At 44.3% G+C, this 23,725-nt stretch overlaps 1 protein-coding gene across 1 annotated transcript in view; it reads left to right on the top strand.

Moving 5' to 3' along the window:
* The window catches only part of LOC126177090 (serine-enriched protein), a 284,041-nt gene that overhangs the window by 178,058 nt on the left and 82,258 nt on the right, over positions 1–23,725 (top strand). Inside the window, exon 3 of the mRNA XM_049924343.1 lies at positions 9,431–9,566. Coding sequence (XP_049780300.1) covers positions 9,431–9,566 — 136 coding nt within the window. The remainder of the gene's footprint in view (positions 1–9,430; positions 9,567–23,725) is intronic.

Below are 23,725 nucleotides of genomic sequence, written 5' to 3' on the forward strand. Positions count from 1 at the left end.
CCCAGTGTGGATCAGACCACTATCTAGTTAAAATGAAGTCTTTCTGGCCATGGAAGAATGCAAGGAGTGATACAAGTAACATAAATAAAACGAACCAGACTGAGAAAAATGAAAATTTACCTTTTAATATTGACAGCCTACAAGACGAAATTATCAGAACACTCTTAGCGGCCAGGATGGAAAGGAAACTGTTTGAATCATTTGAAGGAAGTACAGAGGAAATATATGGCTATATAAAAGCTAATGTGAAAATCATAGCAACAGAGGTGTTGGGTAAAAAAGATAGCAACCACAACCGTGCAGCAGAGTGGTGGTCAGAGGAACTAGAGGTCCTCGTTAGAGAAAAACGAAATGCGTTCCTTCAGTGGTTGAATGATAAATCGGAAGAAACAAGGTCAATATACAAGGAAAAGAAGAATGAAGTGATGAAAAAAATAAGGATGGCAAAAAATGAAGCATGGGAAAGAACATGTGCCAAGGTGAATAGCAAATTAGGATTTGGGAGAGCAAAAGAAGCATGGTCAGTATTGAAAGGGCTTCGACAGGATACAAAAAGCAAAACTAATTTCCAACTGATGACACAAAAGGAATGGGAAGAGTATTTCCAAAAATTATTAAATGAGGACAGAGAAGAATATCTAGAAAAAGGAACAGGGGAAGATAAAGGACATGAAGATGATGAGATCCATATTTTAGAAAGTGAAGTACTTCAGGCGTTGAGAACAGGAAAGAATGGTAAAGCACCGGGACCAGGCAATATCAGTCTGGAGTGTCTGAAATATGGTGGTGACAAAATTGTGAAACTGATAACACAGCTCTTCAACAAAATGGTACATGGAGATTCAATACCCAACGAGATGAAGCTAGGTTACATTAATACAATATTTAAGAAAGGGGATCGCAAAATTTGTTCAAACTATCGAGGAATTTGTGTTACAAACACATTAATGAGAATTTTTGCGAAAGTAATTAAAAACAAACTGGAAAAAAATTTTAGAACCCAAGAAGAACAATGTGGATTCACAGCTGGGAGATCATGTGTCGACCATATTTTCACATTACGACAGATTTTGGAGAAACATAGGGAAAAATCAAAAAGTATAGGATTAATTTTCATAGATCTAGAAAAAGCGTATGATACTGTTCCAAGAAAATTACTTTGGAGAGCACTACATATGGCAAACATAAACCCTTCCTTGATTAAAATAATACAACAGATGTATAAAGATAACTTTTGCCAAGTGAAAGTTGGTAATAAACTTTCACAGAAATTAAGAACAAGCGAAGGCATTTTACAGGGCTGTCCCATGTCACCATCATTATTTAAAATCTATATAGATATTAGCCTTAGAACATGGTCTCGTAAATGTAATAGTATGGGATTAGCAATAGGAGATGGAGTTTACCTACATCATTTATTATTTGCTGATGATCAAGTAGTCGTAGCACAAGATGGGGAGGATGCTAACTATATGTGCAATCAACTAGCAGTAGCATACAAAACTTGGGGTTTGAAGATTAATTACCAAAAAACAGAATACTTGACTAATTATTCAGATGAGCTATACATTGAAGGAAAGAAAATCAAAAAGATAAACGCTTTCTGTTATTTGGGATCCATTTTAGAAATCGAGGGAAAATCAGAGTCAGAAATCAATAAAAGAATTAGTAGCGGACGGAGGGTCATTGGGATGCTTAACTCAGTCTTATGGAGCAGGAATGTAATGAGCATAACTAAAAAATTTATATACAAATCCATATTTGAGAGTGTGGTTCTGTATGGAACGGAGACCTGGAAAATTAACATGAAGCACATTAAAAAATTACAAGCTCTAGAGATGGACTTTTGGAGAAGATTGGCAAGAATCTCCAGGAAAGAAAAGATAAGGAACACCGAAGTAATAAGGAGAATGGAAATAAAAGAAAGAATATATGACGTAATGTATAGGAAGAAATTACAGTGGTACGGGCATGTACGACGAATGGAGGAAGCCAGAATACCAAAATTGATACTGGAGTGGGAACCGGAGGGGAGAAGAAGAAGAGGACGACCTGTGACCACCTGGCTCCAAAATGTACAGCACACAATGAGGAGAATGGGCGCAGAGGAAGAGGACACGCAAGATCGAAACACCTGGAGAAATATTTTGAGAGTATAGTTTAAGAACGTTTATTGTTTGTATTGTAATTTCCAAGTAAATTATTATGTTGGAGATAAGCCTCTGTAATGAGGAAAAGCTCAAAATAATAAAAATAAAATATAGCATCGTTCAGTAATCACTTTCCTGTGAGTTTCAGTTACGTAATTTGCAAAGTCAAAATCTCGATTGTACAAGAATGTGATATGATTTTACTGACTTATTGGTTTCATGCAACTTCGTCTTGTATTATTATTCAATAACAATTACTGCTAATCACTTGGTGCAATTACTGTTATTATTTGCTCAAGACCTAACAGACACTTTAGACTGACTCCAGTCCCGTAAAATTGAAAACTTATTTGTCCAAGAAAAATACTCAAAAAATATCGTTTACTGGATATTGCTCCATTAAGTACTGTCTTTCAAATTACTGTTTACTGGTCTTGAACTCTTCTGTTAATTGTAGTCTTGCAAATTACTGAAATTTTAATTACTATTATTTCTTTCATGAAACATGAAACACTGCAATAGTTTCTCAGTAATCAGGACTATCTCGGATCATCGGTAATGGACAAGGATGGGTCCTGCTCAGGTATTTTGTCTAAGGTAAAACTGAAGAACAAGCGTTTTTGTGCAACTGGATATTATTCGAATACAAAAGGAGCTACGACGCTGGCTAGCCGTACACAAGTCCGACCAAGTAATGTTGGCTCTTATTCCAGGATGAGATGTCGTCGATGCAATGTAAGGCATTGTTCTTTAACACTGTGTAGCATAGGCTCTGCTCTTGTAGCTCCGTGACAAATTAAACTGGGCCCACAGAAGTCCTCATGTGGATTTGCATCCTCTTGCAGTAATTGTACTGTGGGTGTTTAATGCCGTATACTTCGAACGTCCACACCAAAATATTCGCCGAGCCATGACACAGTTCATCAGCACTGCATTACGACCATTTCTCAACAAGCAGGCTGCAGCGCGATTCGCCTCGACTGTATGTTTCGACTCTCCCCTATCTTCTGCTCTGCACTATACTGAAGCTGAACGGCTGGCGCATGTGCGCGCCCAAGGATGATGCAACTGACGGTTCACTTCACTCTCCGCCGGCCAGTGTGGCCGAGCGGTTCTAGGCGCTACAGTCTGGAACCGCGCGACCGCTCCGGTCGCAGGTTCGAATCCTGCCTCGGGCATGGATGTGTGTGATGTCCTTAGGTTAGTTAGGTTTAAGTAGTTCTTAGTCTAGGGGACTGATGACCTCAGATGTTAAGTCCCATAGTGCTTAGAGCCGTTTTTGAACTTCACTCTCTGACAATATCGTATCGCTCTGACTAAGCCACCGTGCCTACTTGCACTAGCTTACGACTAACATTTGTTTAACTATGCAAAGATGAAACATTTTAATTCATCATTCAGCCATTAGCACACTTACTTATAAACCTCGATGCACAGAAAAAGTAAATCGAAAAGTAAAATTACAAAGAAAAAAACTGGTAGCCCACAGAGGTGTTGAGTTACATCTGCTCACGTTTCATTGATCCGCATCGGTAAATGAAGATACAAGGAACCGTTCAAACCAGTAACACTGTGGATATCATGACAATTACAGCAGGAATAATAAACGACCTAATTTTCATTACATTTAAGAAAATTCCACTAAATCTTAGCTACATGAAAGGTGGTTTTCAGATTACTTAACACATTAAGTAAATCCAGGATGAGATTTTCACTCTGCAGCAGAGTGTGCGCTTATATGAAACTTCCTGGCAGGTTAAAACTGTGTGCCCGACCGAGACTCGAACTCGGGACCTTCGCCTTTCGCGGGCAAGTGCTCTACCATCTGAGCTACCGAAGCACGACTCACAAGTAAAGCTGTGAGTACGAATGAGATTTTCACTCTGCAGCAGAGTGTGCGCTTATATGAAACTTCCTGGCAGGTTAAAACTGTGTGCCCGACTGAGACTCGAACTCGGGACCTTCGCCTTTCGCGGGCAAGTGCTCTACCATCTGAGCTACCGAAGCACGACTCACAACTAAGCTGTGAGTACTCACTAGTGCCTCACGCACGAAAGAATAAATAGCCGCCCGGATGGGTGGCCGAGCGGTTCTAGGCGCTTCAGTGCGGAACCGCACTGCTGCTACGGTCGCAGGTTCGAATCCTGCCTCGGGCATGGATGTGTGTGATGTCCTTAGATTAGTTAGGGTCGGCCGGTGTGGCCGTGCGGTTAAAGGCGCTTCAGTCTGAAACCGCGTGACCGCTACGGTTGCAGGTTCGAATCCTGCCTCGGGCATGGATGTGTGTGATGTCCTTAGGTTAGTTAGGTTTAATTACTTCTAAGTTCTAGGCGACTGATGACGTTAGAAGTTAAGTCGCATAGTGCTCAGAGCCATTTGAACCATTTGATTAGTTAGGTTTAAGTAATTCTCTCTTTCAAACTCTCTTTCAAATTCTGAAAGGGAGCGAAAGGCTATTTACAATTTGTACAGAAACCAGATGGCAGTTATAAGAGTCGAGGGACATGAAAGGGAAGCAGTGGTTGGGAAGAGAGTGAGACAGGGTTGTAGCCAGTGGTGTACACGTTCCGCTTTTAACCCGCCCATGCTTGCCCGGTGGCCAGGCGGGCAGTCCGCCGCGCGTTGTCAACAGAAGGGGCAGGCTGCAGCCAAACCAAGCAGAACCCAACCCGGGAAGGCTGCGGGAAACTTGCCTGCCTGTCCATGCTACTGATGAGCTGCGCTACGCAGCCGTTTAGACTGCGCGCGTCATTGTCGTATTACGAACGTTAGTTAAAAGTTTTTATTTTACCTGAGCACCAAAAGACAAACCCCAATATATGTATTACTTTCAGGTCAAAAAATATTGGGCTTTATTTGTACATTCTTCCTTTACGCATATATTTCGAGCTTATTATCCATATAAATAAAAATGAATTGCCAAATGTGTCGATAACCGTAAAACTCGAGAACGGCTGGACCAATTCGGCTAATTTTTTTGCTGTGTTCGTAATTCTCAGGACAAGGTTTTTATGAAATAAAATTTTTGGAAAATCGACCTAAAAATTGGAACATTAGAGAAAAACTGAAAATGCGTTTTCATTGTGCCCGTGTGTTTGTATTGCATACAATCTTGATGAAATTTTGCACACTATACCTTGAAACCATAAAATTTCGTGGGGTGCGTGGCAGAGGTTACTTCACCAAACGGAATTCGACAAATTGTAGATTTTTATTCCAACCTTGATGAAATTTGGCACACTTGATAGTGTTTTTTGTTTTAGTGGAACGCAATGCAGTCTGTGTTGCAGTTTTCAACACTGAAACGGATGAATATTTGTACTAAAGAAGTGAACCTCCACCCTCCAAAAAGGAGATTGGTTCCCTACCCAGAAGAATAAATTATCTACGCCCCTGATAACCACGGTACTGCAATGACAACCAAATTGAGATTTTGGAAGTCTAGATTCTTTAATTTTAGTATGTTTCAGCCAAATATGACACCAGTTATACAAATATTTAACTACTTTTCCAGGATGTATTTTACTGGTTCTGTGAATTCATTCGAAGTTGGCAAAATCATTCTAAATTGCCAAAATGCATTTTAACAAATTCGAAGCACTTGTTTCGTATCCTGTTCGTCTAAAAACTATAGTGCTGGGAATACAATGGGGACTCTGAGCCATTTTTCGCGGCGTCTACGTTTGCGTCATGAGAGTCCACAGCGCAACCTGTTGTCAGGCGCAGCAAGCTGAGCGGGTCCCGTGAAGCTCGGCAGGCCTGCGGGAACGCGGGTGGCCCGGGCTGGCGGGAGCGCGTTACCTACTATGGCCTCAGTACACGCGTACTCTTGTGTTTACGTCGCGGCAGGCTGACCTGCATGAATGGTTGCAGAGGAGCTAGGGGCAAGCAGGCTGCAAGTGGAATTTGTACACCTCTAGTTGTAGCCTCTCCCTGATGCTATTCAATCTGTATATGGAGCAAGCAGTAAAGGAAACGAAAGAAAAGTTCGGAGTAGGTATTAAAATCCATGGAGAAGAAATAAAAACTTTGAGGTTCGCCGATGACATTGTAATTCTGTCAGAGACAGCAAAGGACTTGGAAGAGCAGTTGAACGGAATGCACAGTGTCTTGAAAGGAGGGTATAAGATGAACATCAACAAGAGCAAAACGAGGATAATGGAATGTAGTCGAATTAAGTCGGGTGATGGTGCGCGAATTAGATTAGTAAATGAGACACTTAAAGTAGTAAAGTAGTTTTGCTATTTGGGGAGCAAAATAACTGATGATGGTCGAAGTAGAGAGCATATAAAATGTAGACTGGCAATGGCAAGGAAAGCGTTTCTGAAGAAGAGAAACTTGTTAACATCGAGTATTGATTTATTTTATTTATTTATTTATTTATTGTTCCGTGGGACCAAATTAAGGAGAAGTCTCCATGGTCATGGAACGAGTCAATACATGAAATTATAACACGATATTAGAAACAGATAAAATGAAATATAAAAAAACATATTCAGGTGCAAGTCGTAAGTTTAAATGAAGACAATCAACAATGTAACACTGGAATTTGCTTAATTTTTTAGCTCTTCCAGGAGCTCCTCGACAGAATAGAAGGAGTGAGCCATGAGGAAACTCTTCAGTTTAGACTTAAAAGTGTTTGGGCTACTGCTAAGATTTTTGAGTTCTTGTGGTATCTTATTGAAAATGGATGCAGCAGAATACTGCACTCCTTTCTGCACAAGAGTCAAGGAAGTGCATTCTACATGCAGATTTGATTTCTGCCTAGTATTAATTGAGTGAAAGCTGCTAACTCTTGGGAATAGGCTAATATTGCTAACAACAAACGACATTAAAGAAAATATATACTGTGAGGGCAATGTCAGAATTCCCAGATTTTTGAATAGGAGTCGACAAGAGGTTCTCGAAATTACACCACATATAGCTCGAACAGCCCGTTTTTGAGCCAAAAATACCCTTTTTGAATCAGAAGAATTACCCCAAAAAATAATACCATACGACATAAGCGTATGATAATATGCGAAGTAGACTACTTTTCGTGTTGAACTGTCACTTATTTCAGATACTGTTCTAATGGTAAATAAAGCAGCATTTAGCTTCTGAACAAGATCCTGGACATGGGCTTTCCACAACAGCTTACTATCTATCCGAACGCCTAGGAATTTGAACTGTTCCGTCTCGCTTATAATATGCCCATTCTGTCTGATCAAAATATCGGTTCTTGTTGAATTGTGAGTTAGAAACTGTAAAAACTGAGTCTTACTGTGATTTAGCATCATATTATTTTCCACAAGCCATGAACTTATTTCATGAACTACATTATTTGATACTGTTTCAATATTACACACAAAATCCTTCACTATCAAGCTGGTGTCATCAGCAAACAGAAATATTTTTGAATCAACTGTAATACTAGAAGGCATATCATTTATATAAATAAGAAACAGCAGTGGCCCCAGCACCGACCCTTGGGGAACGCCCCACTTAACAGTGCCCCATTGGGACTGAACATCACTACCACCTCAATAATGCGGAGAATTACCCTCTGCTTTCTGTTCTTAAAGTAAGAGGCGAACCAATTGCAAGCTACTCCCCTTACTCCATAATGGTCCAACTTCTGCAGTAATATTTTGTGGTCAACACAGTCAAAAGCCTTCGTTAAATCAAAGAAAACCCCTAGCATTCGCAACCTTTTATTTAATCCGTCCAAAACCTCACAGAAAAAATAGAATATAGCATTTTCAGTTGTTAAACCATTTCTAAAACCAAACTGAACATTTGACAGCAAATTATGTGAATTTAAATGCTAGTGTAACCTTGTATATACAATCTTCTCGATAACTTTAGCAAACACCGATGGCATAGAAATAGGTCTAAAATTGTCAACATTATCAATGTCTCCATTTTTATAAAGTGGCTTCACTACCGAGTACTTTAATGGGTCAGGAAACCGACCACGCACTGATTCTATATCCTCGACCTGTCTCTGCAGATCAGCAACTTCCTTTATGACTGACCATATGGTTTTAATTTTATCCTGAGACTTAGCTATTCTATCTGCATACCACATACTTTTTGCCTTCCTAATAACATTTTTAAGTACCTTACAACACTGTTTGTAATGGGCTGCTGCATTTAGATTTTGACTGTTTCTAACGTTTTGATATAATTTCCACTTTGTTCTACAAGATATTCTTATCCCTCTAGTCAGCCACCCAGGCTGACTGTTTGTGCAAGTACCCTGCTTTAAACGTTCTAACGGAAAGCAACTTTCAAAGAGCATGAGAAAAGTCTTGAGAAAAGCATTATATTTATCGTCTACTGTATCAGCGCTATAAACATCTTGCCAATCTTGTTCCTTTATAAGGTTTACAAAGGTCTCTACAGCAACTGGATCAGCTTTCCTGAACAGCTGATGACTGTATTTAACACGTGTTGCAGCATAAAAATCTTTTAAAGTTAAAATTTTCGCATCATGATCTGAAAGGCCATTCATCTTTTTGCTAACAGAATGCCCTTCTAGTAATGAGGAATGAACAAAAATGTTGTCTATGGTTGTTCTACTGTTCCCTTGCACTCTCGTTGGAAAGAATACGGTTTGCATAAGATTATATGAATTAAGGAGGTCTACGAGCATCCTCTTTCTTGAACAATCACTTGTACAATTAATATTGAAGTCAAAGGAAGTAGTTTCTGGAAGTATTTGTATGGAGTGTAGCCATGTGTGGAAGTGAAACATGGATGATAAATAGTTTGGACAAGAAGAGAATAGAAGCTTTCGAAATGTGGTGCTACAGAAGAATGCTGAAGATAAGATGGGTAGATCACATAACTAATGAAGAGGTATCGAATAGAATTGGGGAGAAGAGGAGTTTGTGGCACAAGTTGACTAGTAAGGGATCGGTAGGTAGGACATGTTCTGAGGCATCAAGGGATCACCAATTTAGTACTGGAGGGCCGCATGGAGGGTAAAAATCGTAGAGGGAGACCAAGAGATGAATACACTAAGCAGATTCAGAAGGATGTAAGCTGCAGCAGGTACTGGGAGATGAAGAAGCTTGCACAGGATAGAGTAGCATGTAGAGCTGCATCAAACCAGTCCCAGGACTGAAGACCACAACAACAACAACAAGTCCAGGGGGCTGATGACCTCAGATGCTAAGTCTCACAGTGCTTAGAGCCATTTGATTTGAATAATTAGCTCCCCGTTCCGCAGCTCACACGGTCCACACCCCGCTGATAGTGAAGTTTCGCTCAAGCAGGCCGTTCTTGCGTTTCAGAGTGTTCCACAAGATGCTGTACCAGGCGCCGAGCCCGCAGCGCAAGAAGGAGCAGGCGCCCAAGGAGAACAAGTTGCGGCTCTTCCTCAAGCGCAGCAGTGAACCGCTGCTCAACCTGCAGAACGCCGCGCAACAGGTACGACAGCGACTTCTGCCCGCTCAACAGGTGACAGACCTCCGGCGCTGAAGCACGACACGCCACGCCTCCAGGCCGCCACACCCCTCGTGCTGTCAGTTACGCCCGCTCCTCGACCCATTCATACGTTCTGTCACACACTCTACGACTACCATACTCACCGACAATCCCGGCTGTCTTCACCTTCCAAACCTCCCATTTCTAAACAAACCCCTTCGTCTCCCAGAAAGACCACCCCCAGAACACCCTAAACCTACCTCCACGATCGTATCTATTCTCCAGCATGCCTCGCATACTACCGTAAACCTTGTTTCATTATATAGACAGTAATGTTTCGTAGACAATTGTGTATGCACATTTAAAGAGTGTAAATGGTGACTGTTGCGCTGTAAGAGTCACAACCAATAAGCAATTGTGTGTGTTGTGTTCACAACTGTAGTAATGTTTAGATTACTACTTTCATCGCCTTTATATAACGCCACTTCCCCACCATCAGATATCGGTGATTTCACAGCTGCCGGAAACATCTGTCAGCTATATTGTTCCAAGCACAGCCCTAGTAGAGACAAGTATCGAATTTGTACCGTCAGTGGACGAAAGAAATTACTGTTTTACGTCACTGAGGCACTATGTAGAATCCTCTGACAAGTTTATGTCCATGTTTTCACTGTTTATAGCGCTTTACATGTCTCTAGACGTCTGATGATGGATACAAACGTCTGTTCATTTTATAAAGGCAGTCCTAAAAATAAACAGGCGGGATGGAAAGTGCTACGCTACGAACACCTTGACTGAACGCTACCGACATGATATTACAGTATTTCCATGTCTCTGGGAAATGTTGATAAAAATTTCATCCTCATGCGAGTTAATTTTCAGCAGGGAAAAAGTCTGTCTTACAGAGAATGGTGAAAGCAGATCGTGACTATTTAATGCGAGTAACGTTACTGGAATTTTCAGGTGATGAACGCAACACACTACACCCAAAGGACGTTCATATGCAGCTGATCACAATATTTGGAAAATTGAGAATGATCGAGTCCTTGCCATAGCGGACACAGGAGCATCGTGACGACAGAGGGCACAGACATTTAACTGTGTGCTATGACTGCAAATGGAGTGGCAACGAGATTTCCTAAGGGGAGCAGAGTGATCGAGGGGTAGGCATATGCCATTCGAGAAGGATCACAACACTAAAAGATCGTTTAGACTGTTCGACTGCGTCTGACGTATGACAGACAACTACTGGAATCAGCACATAAGCCACATGTAAACTGTCGCTACAAACACACTAAGCGAGGTTGCGCAGTAGTTACCACACTGGAATAGCATTCGGGAGGACGAGGGTTCAAATCAGTACCCGACCATCCTGATTTATAATTTCCGTGATTGGCATGAACGTCTACAGGCATTTGCCGAGATGGTTACTGAGAAAGGGCACAGTGGATTTCCTCCCCCTTCCTTGACACAGTGCGGCTTTGGACTCCGTCCTGATGAACTCGCTGTCGACGGGACGTTAAATCCCATTCTTCCTTCCTTCCTTGCACCACAAACAACCACGAATAGGTTACTGGAAACATGACTGACAAGGGGAGCCGCCATACTGTAAATCACGGATTTTGATACGCTTCAAATACACTCCTGGAAATTGAAATAAGAACACCGTGAATTCATTGTCCCAGGAAGGGGAAACTTTATTGACACATTCCTGGGGTCAGATACATCACATGATCACACTGACAGAACCACAGGCACATAGATACAGGCAACAGAGCATGCACAATGTCGGCACTAGTACAGTGTATATCCACCTTTCGCAGCAATGCAGGCTGCTATTCTCCCATGGAGACGATCGTAGAGATGCTGGATGTAGTCCTGTGGAACGGCTTGCCATGCCATTTCCACCTGGCGCCTCAGTTGGACCAGCGTTCGTGCTGGACGTGCAGACCGCGTGAGACGACGCTTCATCCAGTCCCAAACATGCTCAATGGGGGACAGATCCGGAGATCTTGCTGGCCAGGGTAGTTGACTTACACCTTCTAGAGCACGTTGGGTGGCACGGGATACATGTGGACGTGCATTGTCCTGTTGGAACAGCAAGTTCCCTTGCCGGTCTAGGAATGGTAGAACGATGAGTTCGATGACGGTTTGGATGTACCGTGCACTATTCAGTGTCCCCTCGACGATCACCAGTGGTGTACGGCCAGTGTAGGAGATCGCTCCCCACACCATGATGCCGGGTGTTGGCCCTGTGTGCCTCGGTCGTATGCAGTCCTGATTGTGGCGCTCACCTGCACGGCGCCAAACACGCATACGACCATCATTGGCACCAAGGCAGAAGCGACTCTCATCGCTGAAGACGACACGTCTCCATTCGTCCCTCCATTCACGCCTGTCGCGACACCACTGGAGGCGGGCTGCACGATGTTGGGGCGTGAGCGGAAGACGGCCTAACGGTGTGCGGGACCGTAGCCCAGCTTCATGGAAACGGTTGCGAATGGTCCTCGCCGATACCCCAGGAGCAACAGTGTCCCTAATTTGCTGGGAAGTGGCGGTGCGGTCCCCTACGGCACTGCGTAGGATCCTACGGTCTTGGCGTGCATCCGTGCGTCGCTGCGGTCCGGTCCCAGGTCGACGGGCACGTGCACCTTCCGCCGACCACTGGCGACAACATCGATGTACTGTGGATACCTCACGCCCCACGTGTTGAGCAATTCGGCGGTACGTCCACCCGGCCTCCCGCATGCCCACTATACGCCCTCGCTCAAAGTCCGTCAACTGCACATACGGTTCACGTCCACGCTGCCGCGGCATGCTACCAGTGTTAAAGACTGCGATGGAGCTCCGTATGCCACGGCAAACTGGCTGACACTGACGGCGGCGGTGCACAAATGCTGCGCAGCTAGCGCCATTCGACGGCCAACACCGCGGTTCCTGGTGTGTCCGCTGTGCCGTGCGTGTGATCATTGCTTGTACAGCCCTCTCGCAGTGTCCGGAGCAAGTATGGTGGGTCTGACACACCGGTGTCAATGTGTTCTTTTTTCCATTTCCAGGAGTGTATGTTGTAGAGGCACTTACCCTGAGTACCTGGCTATCCGGTTTTGAGCGACGGGCCTTCGTTTTTCAGAAAATCTATTTTGAAGAATGAGATTTTCACTCTGAAGCGGAGTGTGCGCTGATATGAAACTTCTTGACAGATTAAAACTGTGTGCCCGACCGAGTCTCGAACTCGGGACATGTCCCGAGTTCGAGACTCGGTCGGGCACACAGTTTTAATCTGCCAGGAAGTTTCATATCAGCGCACACTCCGCTGCAGAGTGAAAATCTCATTCTGGAAACATCGCCCAGGCTGTGGCTAAGCCATGTCTCCGCAATATCCTTTCTTTCAGGAGTGCTAGTTCTGCAAGGTTCGCAGGAGAGCTTCTGTAAAGTTTGGAAGGTAGGAGACGAGATATTGGCAGAAGTAAAGCTGTGAGACCGGGCGTGAGTCGTGCTTCGGTAGCTCAATTGGTAGAGCACTCGCCCGCGAAAGGCAAAGGTCCCGAGTTCGAGTCTCCGTCGGGCACACAGTTTTAATCTGCCAGGAAGTTTCATCTATTTTGAAGCTCATTGCTCACTTTTTATATCCTAACGTTACACATATTCCGAGCAAGCCAGTGTAGCGAACGCAGCGGTAAAGGTCCATGGCCACCACGCTGGAGGTACTGTTTTCGAATCCTACTCTTGTTTTTTTTTTCAAAATCGACCGAATTTTTCAATTTTATTTCAAAGAATATCAACAAACAGTGTAGGCGTGCGAAATTATAAATATATACTCAGTTATTAGTTCTTTCAAATATTCATTCCGTTTGTGGTTCGCAGCTGGAGTTCGAAATGTTCGTACAACGGTCACTTCTTGTATTACCTGAAATCGATCTCCTCCCATTATCGCCCCCTCTCCCGTGAATTTCGTTAGCCGTGAGGGGAACCCCGGCTCCCAGTCGCGGCCAATGAGGATGCGAGTTGCATTACTTTACGTTCGTCAATTGCTCGCAAAGCGTCTCCAGTGCGTGTGTTAGGAAAAAAAAAATGGTTCAAATGGCTCTGAGCACTATGGGACTTAACATCTATGATCATCAGTCCCCTAGAACTTAGAACTACTTAAACATAACTAACCTAAGGACATCACACAACACCCAGTCATCACGAGGCAGAGAAAATCCCTGACCCCGCCGGGAATCGAACCCGGGAACCCGGGCGCGGGAACGCTACTGCACGACCACGAGCTGCGGACTGTGTCAGAAAAATTCTGTGAAATGGAAGAACCAAGTGTAGTGCAGCCAGAAGAAGATCCACAAGTAGAGGAGTTGAACGAAGAATCGCAAGCCGAAATCACAAATGCCATTAAATACCCCGAAAATCTACTCCACGATTTGAATGTCGTAACGAATACGCCCCCTAGAGTGATCTCTGCCAAATCCGTTGCAATTGGCGATGAGATATGTATCGCAATACAGGATCTCTTGGCCGCAAGACAGATCGTTATTGATGATGAATTGATAGATTTCAACGAAGAAGATGAATTGGGAGAATGTGATGCGAACCACAAACGTAATGAATATTTGAAAAAAATTAATAACTGATTACATCTTTATAATTTCGCACATCTTACACTGTTTGTTGATATTCTTTGAAATTAAATTGAAAAATTCCGTCGATTTTGAAAAAAAAAAAGTACACGAGCAGGATTCGAACACGCTACCTCCAGCGCGGTAACTCTGATCCTTTACCGCTGCGCTACTCTGACTTGCTCGCATTACATGTATTGTTACAGGTATAGAGAGCGCGCAATGAAGTTCAAAATCGATTTTCTCAAAAACCAAGGCCCGTCACTAAAAAATCGGATAGCCAGGTACTCGGAGTAAGTGCCTCTACAACATACACTCCTGGAAATGGAAAAAAGAACACATTGACACCGGTGTGTCAGACCCACCATACTTGCTCCGGACACTGCGAGAGGGCTGTACTAGCAATGATCACACGCACGGCACAGCGGACACACCAGGAACCGCGGTGTTGGCCGTCGAATGGCGCTAGCTGCGCAGCATTTGTGCACCGCCGCCGTCAGTGTCAGCCAGTTTGCCGTGGCATACGGAGCTCTATCGCAGTCTTTAACACTGGTAGCATGCCGCGACAGCGTGGACGTGAACCGTATGTGCAGCTGACGAACTTTGAGCGAGGGCGTATAGTGGGCATGCGGGAGGCCGGGTGGACGTACCGCCGAACTGCTCAACACGTGGGGCGTGAGGTCTCCACAGTACATCGATGTTGTCGCCAGTGGTCGGCGGAAGGTGCACGTGCCCGTCGACCTGGGACCGGACCGCAGCGACGCACGGATGCACGCCAAGACCGTAGGATCCTACGCAGTGCCGTAGGGGACCGCACCGCCACTTCCCAGCAAATTAGGGACACTGTTGCTCCTGGGGTATCGGCGAGGACCATTCGCAACCGTCTCCATGAAGCTGGGATACGGTCCCGCACACCGTTAGGCCGTCTTCCGCTCACGCCCCAACATCGTGCAGCCCGCCTCCAGTGGTGTCGCGACAGGCGTGAATGGAGGGACGAATGGAGACGTGTCGTCTTCAGCGATGAGAGTCGCTTCTGCCTTGGTGCCAATGATGGTCGTATGCGTGTTTGGCGCCGTGCAGGTGAGCGCCACAATCAGGACTGCATACGACCGAGGCACACAGGGCCAACACCCGGCATCATGGTGTGGGGAGCGATCTCCTACACTGGCCGTACACCACTGGTGATCGTCGAGGGGACACTGAATAGTGCACGGTACATCCAAACCGTCATCGAACCCATCGTTCTACCATTCCTAGACCGGCAAGGGAACTTGTTGTTCCAACAGGACAATGCACGTCCGCATGTATCCCGTGCCACCCAACGTGCTCTAGAAGGTGTAAGTCAACTACCCTGGCCAGCAAGATCTCCGGATCTGTCCCCCGTTGAGCATGTTTGGGACTGTATGAAGCGTCGTCTCACGCGGTCTGCACGTCCAGCACGAACGCTGGTCCAACTGAGGCGCCATGTGGAAATGGCATGGCAAGCCGTTCCACAGGACTACATCCAGCATCTCTACGATCGTCTCCATGGGAGAATAGCAGCGTGCATTGCTGCGAAAGGTGGATATGCACTGTACTAGTGCCGACATTGTGCATGCTCTGTTGCCTGTGTCTATGTGCCTTTGGTTCTGTTAGTGTGATCATGTGATGTATCTGACCCCAGGAATGTGTCAATAAAGTTTCCCCTTCCTGGGACAATGAATTCGCGGTGTTCTTATTTCAGTTTCCAGGAGTGTATTTGAAGCGCATCAAAATCCGTGATTTACAGTATGGAGGGTCCCCTTGTGAGATCTCGAATGGTCCATGAGTCATTTATCACTGGTACCGTACCACAGACAACAGAGTCATTCATGATGGACGTCACGTTCGCTGACGCTTGGAATATTTACAGCACGACTTTGTAATGGACCAAGTGATTGTTGTAATAAAAACTGCCTTTTCCTATCCAGGTTGCAGCGATTTTTCGGGTATCTGATTTGGTTTTGATTATTGTGTTGAGTCCAGCTCAATAATACAACATATGCATGGTTAAAAGGAGTCGGACCGGATAGTCGAGTGAGTTAGCATACCGCTTCTGCGATTCGTGAAGGCACGCGGGCCCTTCATAGAGTCTGCCTGGCCAATCAGCGATGAGGGCTCATTGGCGGGCCTGTTTCTGGCGGTTTTCCACGTCCGATTAGGTGAATACCAGACTGGCTCCCACGTTCCGCCCAAGTTACTCGAATCGCAAACATTTTGAACATATTTTCACACTTACACATTGGGTAACACTAGAGGCAGGGGTGGCGGGTGGGGAAGTGAGAGGGGGGAAATGGTGGTGACAGGAAGGATATTCGACCACGCTCTACCACTAACATTGCCGAATCTAGGCTAACACGCCGACCTTGTGAAGATAAGACCAGTAAAAAGGAGTAGAAGATTGTCAAAATCAAAAGTTATTGGCTACAGAAATCCGCATTCTACATAGACAAATGGCTCTCTAATTCTTGCTACGTCAGGGTTGTAAAAGCATATAGGAATAACTTTCCATTCCTACCAGTAGGCTGGGCCACAACCACTACCATCTTCAGTCTCTACGCCCTCCCCAGCTGTTCTCCACCTTTCGTCGCACTGGATGAAACTGACTCGTCGCAAAATAAAACGTGCCACGTTCGTGCCATTACTACACATTAACTTCAGCTCTGAACACAACGCTCCTGTCAGAAACTTGAAAGGCGACTAAACTTGAGAGAGAAGCCAGTACCGACACATATTTACTTCATACTTTATCAGACTTTTCCACTCATCAGCATTTGCCTGTTCTCAGACGCCACAAACTTCTACCCTGCCAATCTTCTTCCGACTGACCTCTCCTTTCCACAGCTTTCCCTATAGTTCCTGTCTAAATTGCTCTCGGCCTCCCTCGGCTCCCAGTGCATACATACGTAAAAATTATGAATAATTATTCCTTGATAATTTTCCAGTTGAGATATTAATGGGAAAACTCTAGTAACTAAGTATGCGTTCCAGCCGCAGGTTACAACAGTGACACAGTTAATCAAGGGAAAGGTAACTGAGGAAATTAAGATGGTTGTTTGAAATCAGGCTATTCGCTGTTCTATCTAGTGGATAGTTCACGTACTTATTATTCCATAGTAAAAGTAAGTTTGGTGATGTTATGCCAGACAGCTCCCTGATATAGGTTCCCGAAAATTTTTTTGGCAGATAGTTTACATTTGGAGCAGAGTTAGCAATTTATACTAAATTATGGAAATAATATTTCGTAGGTACAAATGTCCTTTATGGATGATGTATCCTCAAGATGCGTGGCAGTTTATTTAAATTAAATCCCGTGTCATCGCTACAGCGTTAAGATCAGTTAATAAAATGTCTTTCCAGCCAGTCTTCCAAGCTATATTGGTCAATTTTACAAGACCAGGGTGTCAGATGGTATTTTAGCAGGATAATACAAGACCCCACACAAAATTTGACACCACAAATAAGTATGTACTGATCCTCGACTGGCCTGCCTCGTATCCTGATGTAGCATGTTTGGAGAGCGATGGGAAGACGTATAATTTCATCCTACACTCAAGTGAACAATCTTTATGAATTGACGCAGAATGTGTTTCAGACATTGCAAGAAATTACTCGAACTTTCGAGGCTGTTCGCTTCGATGCCACAACAAATACATGAATGTATTCGCCCAGCTGGGGGCACACAACATACTGATCTTGATGGGTCAGTTCTGAATGGCCTGAAAGTTTTATCATTCAATACCCATTATGCGATGTACTCCAGCACAAAGTTTTGAAACGTCCCCTTAGAACAATTATACATGACTGTGCTTAAACTGACACACAATATTTTTAGCGCAACGCAATATGACTTTCAGAAATCCCTACAAAAGAATGGCCCTGACTAACATTAACCTATGCGTTTCACAAATCGCTTACCTCACAAAAATCTTGGTTACTCGAACTACTGCAATACAGCGAGCGCCACTACTGCCAGCTAAATAAAAGATACAAACTACGGAAGGCACTAACTACTGATAGGCATAGTTAGCAAATGTATTTACCTTAATAGTGTTGAAAAATCATAATATACATAGCAGTTCACAATATCCAGTATTACAAATTTCAAAACTCCGCCATCTATCTCCCCACATCCACCACTGCTGGCGGCTCACCTCCAACTGCGCAACGCTACGCGCTGTTCACGTCCAGCTGCCCAACACTACAATGGCAGACAACAATGCAAACTAGCCACAGACTGCACACAGCACAGCCAGTGATTTTCATACAGAGAGCGCTACGTGGCGGCGGCGTTACCAATGTAAGAACCTAAACAGCCTACATATAAGAACCTAAACAGCCTACTTACAGTTTGTTAAATATACTACTGGTGCTTCAGGATGTAACATTTTCCATTTCCGCCAGTGAAATTTTGGACGTTGAGATCGAAGGCAAAGCAGCTGCAAGAAAAATGGAAGACCTCCTCTGCAGATCAGTACGTGTTATTGTTTGTCTTTGAGGCACTGTATCCATCTTCAGACGTGGTGCAATTGTTGCACAATGCAGCAGCGTGCGATGCAGCAGGCAATAAGTAAGTGACGCGACACTTCAGCATTTCCTGGTCTGATAGACGATACGCACCCGGTAGTCAACCAGGCGATGGAATTCGTGTTGTGCAAAAATTAAACCTCTGACACGGCTGGATCTCTCTTCAAGACATACGGCGTGTTTCCGTAAGAGCGTGCAGAAATGTAACGGGACATAGAGAATGATCCACTGAACAATTTGAGGAAAGGAACCGGGGACCAGAGAAGCCAGCTTAAGGAGATATGGAAGTAAACTTGTCTACCGCTTTGCCTAGCATTACTCATTTCTCGCTCATTTACAACCAACATGCGTACAAGTTTACACGAACTGTTCTGTTTATTTACAGGTATATTATTTACATCCCACAAGGAAACAAGGAGGACGAGCCTGATTACTAGGAAATCATGATATTTGTCCATAAGAAGGGAAAGCAGAAAGGTGGAAGGAGTATATAGAGGGTCTATACAAGGGCGATGTACTTGAGGACAATATTATGGAAATGGAAGAGGATGTAGATGAAGATGAAATGGGAGATACGATACTGCGTGAAGAGTTTGACAGAGCACTGAAAGACCTGAGTCGAAACAAGGCCCCCGGAGTAGACAACATTCCATTGGAACTGCTGACGGCCTTGGGAGAGCCAGTCCTGACAAAACTCTACCATCTGGTGAGCAAGATGTATGAGACAGGCGAAATACCCTCAGACTTCAAGAATAATATAATAATTCCAATCCCAAAGAAAGCAGGTGTTGACAGATGTGAAAATTACCGAACAATCAGTTTAATCAGCCACAGCTGCAAAATACTAACACGAATTCTTTACAGACGAATGGAAAAACTAGTAGAAGCCGACCTCGGGGAAGATCAGTTTGGATTCCGCAGAAATACTGGAACACGTGAGGCAATACTGACCTTACGACTTATCTTAGAAGAAAGATTAAGGAAAGGCAAACCTACGTTTCTAGCATTTGTAGACTTAGAGAAAGCTTTTGACAATGTTGACTGAAATACTATCTTCCAAATTCTAAAGGTGGCAGGGGTAAAATACAGGGAGCGAAAGGCTATTTACAATTTGTACAGAAACCAGATGGCAGTTATAAGAGTCGAGGCACATCAAAGGGAAGCAGTGGTTGGGAAGGGACTGAGACAGGGTTGTAGCCTCTCCCCGATGTTATTCAATCTGTATATTGAGCAAGCAGTAAAGGAAACAAAAGAAAAATTCGGAGTAGGTATTAAAATCCATGGAAATAAAAACTTTGAGGTTCGCCGATGACATTGTAATTCTGTCAGAGACAGCAAAGAACTTGGAAGAGCAGTTGAACGGAATGGATGGTATCTTGAAGGGAGGATATAAGATGAACAAAAGCAAAACGAGGATAATGGAATGTAGTCTAATTAAGCCGGGTGATGCTGAGGAAATTAGATTAGGAAATGAGACACTTAAAGTAGTAAAGGAGTTTTGCTATTTGGGGAGCAAAATAACTGATGATGGTCGAAGTAGAGAGGATATAAAATGTAGACTGGCAATGGCAAGGAAAGCGTTTCTGAAGAAGAAAAATTTGTTAACATCGAGTATGGATTTAAGTATCAGGAAGTCATTTCTGAAAGTATTTGTATGGAGTGTACCCATGTATGGAAGTGAAACATGGACGGTAAATAGCTTGGACAAGAAGAGAATAGAAGCTTTCGAAATGTGGTGCTACAGAAGAATGCTGAAGATTAGATTGGTAGATCACATAACTAATGAGGAAGTATTGAATAGGATTGGGGAGAAGAGAAGTTTGTGGCACAACTTGACCAGAAGAAGGGATCGGTTGGTAGGACATGTTCTGAGGCATCAAGGGATCACCAATTTAGTATTGGAGGGCAGCGTGGAGGGTAAAAATCGTAGGGGGAGACCAAGAGATGAATACACTAAGCAGATTCTGAAGGATGTAGGTTGCAGTAGGTTCTGGGAGATGAAGAAGATTGCACAGAGTAGCATGGAGAGCTGCATCAAACCAGTCTCAGGACTGAAGACCACAACAACAACAACAAGGTGGCTCTGTTGTAATGTATTTACCTTGCCCCATTACAGAACGTGTTACCAATCAACGACAGACCCATTCGTTACTCAGTCACTGCCGTGGACCTTGTGCATGGGGAAGTACGTTGCAATGCTCTCTAAGCTGAAAGGCTGTACAGGCAACGATTTCCTAACAGGCATCATCCACCGCGAGTGTTTATTTGTCGTGCTAGACGAATGCAGAGACTGGTTCATTAGAAAAAAGATATGAGCGACCTGGCAACATGAGGACCAACCGCACTCCCGATTTTGAAGAGCACATCCTGGAACGTGTTGTTGCGGACCCCACTACAAGTATTCATCGTATTGCACCTGAAATGGGTGCTGCGCATACTAGCGTGTGGCGAGTACTACACGGACGACAGTTACTCCCATATCATCCACAACGAGTCCATGCAATGGTTGTGACTGACTTTGCACCAAGGGTTGCATTGTTCAAATGGTTCAAATGGCTCTGAGCACTATGGGACTTAACATCTTTGGTCCTCAGTCCCCTAGAACTTAGAACTACTTAAACCTAACTAACCTAAGGACATCACACACGTCCATGCCCACGGCAGGATTCGAACCTGCGACCGTAGCGGTCGCGCGGTTCCGGACTGGGTTGCATTGTGTTGTGGTTGCTCCAACTGTGGATTGATCGACCATGTTGTTGTTCTGGTCTTCAGACCAGAGACTGGTTTGATGCAGCTCTCCGTGCTACTCTACGTTGTGCAAGCTTCTTCATCTCCCAGTACTTACTACAACGTACATCCTTCTGAATCTGCTTAGCGTATTCATCTCTTGGTCTCCCTCTACGATTTTTACCCTCCACGCTGCCCTCCAATGCTAAATTTGTGATCCATTGATGCCTCAGAACATGTCCTACCAACCGGTCCCTTCTTCTTGTCAAGTTGTGCCCCAAATTTTCCTTCTCCCCCAATTCTATTCAATACCTCCTCATTAGTTATGTGATCTACCAGTCTAATCTTCAGCATTCTTCTGTAGCACCACATCGACCACATTTCCTCCAAATTGTGCTGTTTATTGACGAGGCCTCATCTGATCTTACTCGCATTTCGAACAGTGATGTGTGGAATGAGGAAAATCCTAGCACTGTGCTAGGGTCACACTATCAAGACAGTTTTGCTGTGAATATCTCGGCCGGCTTTGTAGGCGGCAATCTCATCGGGCCATATTTCCTACCTGGCCATCTGAATGGTCACCTGCACTTCATGTCCGTGCAAAGAGTTCTACCTGAGTTGTTAGAGAACGTAGCCTAGGTTGTTCGTGAGAGGTTGTGGACACAACACGTCGGTGCACCGCTTCACTTCGGTATGGATGTCCAGAACCATCTCAGTGCTGTATTTCCTTGCTGTTGGATTGGATGGAGGGGTCTTATTCCACGGCCTGAGAGGTCACTTGGCCAGAATCTGCTTGGTTATTTTTTCTTTGGGGATACCTAAGTCACTTGTCTGTGAGACCCCAGTGGATACGGACATGGAACTAGTTGTCCGTATTATAGCTACCTGTGATGTGATTCGTACCATACCAGGGATATTTCTCTGGATGCATTAGAAACTTGTTCACCGATGTCATGCTTGCGTTGAGCTTGATGGCCGACAGTTTCAGCGCATTTTGTAAGATACAGTGCAAATGGTACGCTCATCCTATCAATGATGGTATTTCCAGTTAACTGTAACTAATGTAAATAAAAAAGTACGCAGTAATGTGATTTTATTTCTATTATCTCCTTAAGATGGCTTCTCCGACCCCAGATTTCCTACCTCAAATTGTTCAGTGGAACATCCTCTATGTCCTGTTAGGTTTTTGCACGCTCTTACGGGAACACCTTGTATGTGGCTATACATATCAATACTCACACAATCACGTGGTCTTCAATGGAAAAGGAGTTTGTTTCCATCACAAAATCAGAATAATCCAATGGAGTAGTCACCAAACCTTTTTGCTCAGGAGCCAATAATGGCACTGTGGGGCTGCACCTCTGGCAGCAGATGTACCTATCGTATTATTAATCGGTAACGTACATACATTATTATGTTACGAGCCCTCAACAGACAAGCTATAGTAATGGCGCAGTAAGTTTTCCCTTGGTCCCTAAGTACTGACCGCTAAAAGTCGACACCATGAGGAACACTTCGTGTCGAGTGTTCTCTGTTTCACACTGCTGCCAACATCAGCGACCCCAAAGTTGTGACAGTGAAATTGCCTGATGGAGGCAGCGACCGTATTTGGCACTTTATAATTGATCACAGTTTATCAAATAATTCACAGTGTTGTCGGTTTCGACTTCCTGCTTAATGATTTGATGATGGCAGAGGGCTGAAACGTGTAACACTATGTATTACCCTTGTACAATAAATTATCGATCAAGTTGGGCATTTATTATGGAAGAATTAGCTCGGTTGGCTATTCACATGATAAGTTGTCGCCTCCATGACTTTTTGAGATTGATCGAAAAAAAATGAAACTGTAAATGAAGTGGTTGGGGATACTCGGTAAGCCACCTCACCAACGGCAACCCAATAGAGAACTGTCAAGGCTTTCGTGGCCACTTTTGACAAACTGCCTATTGGCTTCTGTCTCGGGTTCTTCGGCCGACGTTCATATAATGATTTTTCCGACGTTTCGCCCGCACGAGTGGCTGGCATTGTCAAATCTTCACCCTCCATTGCCGGTGGTGAACTGGAGCCGAGCTCGCGGCCGCAGACTATATGTACCTGGCGCGCCAACGTCCGAGGGCTTCTCCGCGGTCATTTCCGGTGCGGTTCTCCTCTTGCTACCTGCAGTACGGGAAGCCAGGATCCGTTTACCTTAAGGCTTTCCTCTTTCTTGTTGAAGCCGTTCGCGTGTTTTTGTATTTCTACAGCTTCTCTGAACAAGCGCGTGTGATAGTGCTTCTC

Source organism: Schistocerca cancellata, chromosome 3 (assembly GCF_023864275.1).
Source record: "Schistocerca cancellata isolate TAMUIC-IGC-003103 chromosome 3, iqSchCanc2.1, whole genome shotgun sequence".
NCBI classification, from domain to species: domain Eukaryota; kingdom Metazoa; phylum Arthropoda; class Insecta; order Orthoptera; family Acrididae; genus Schistocerca; species Schistocerca cancellata.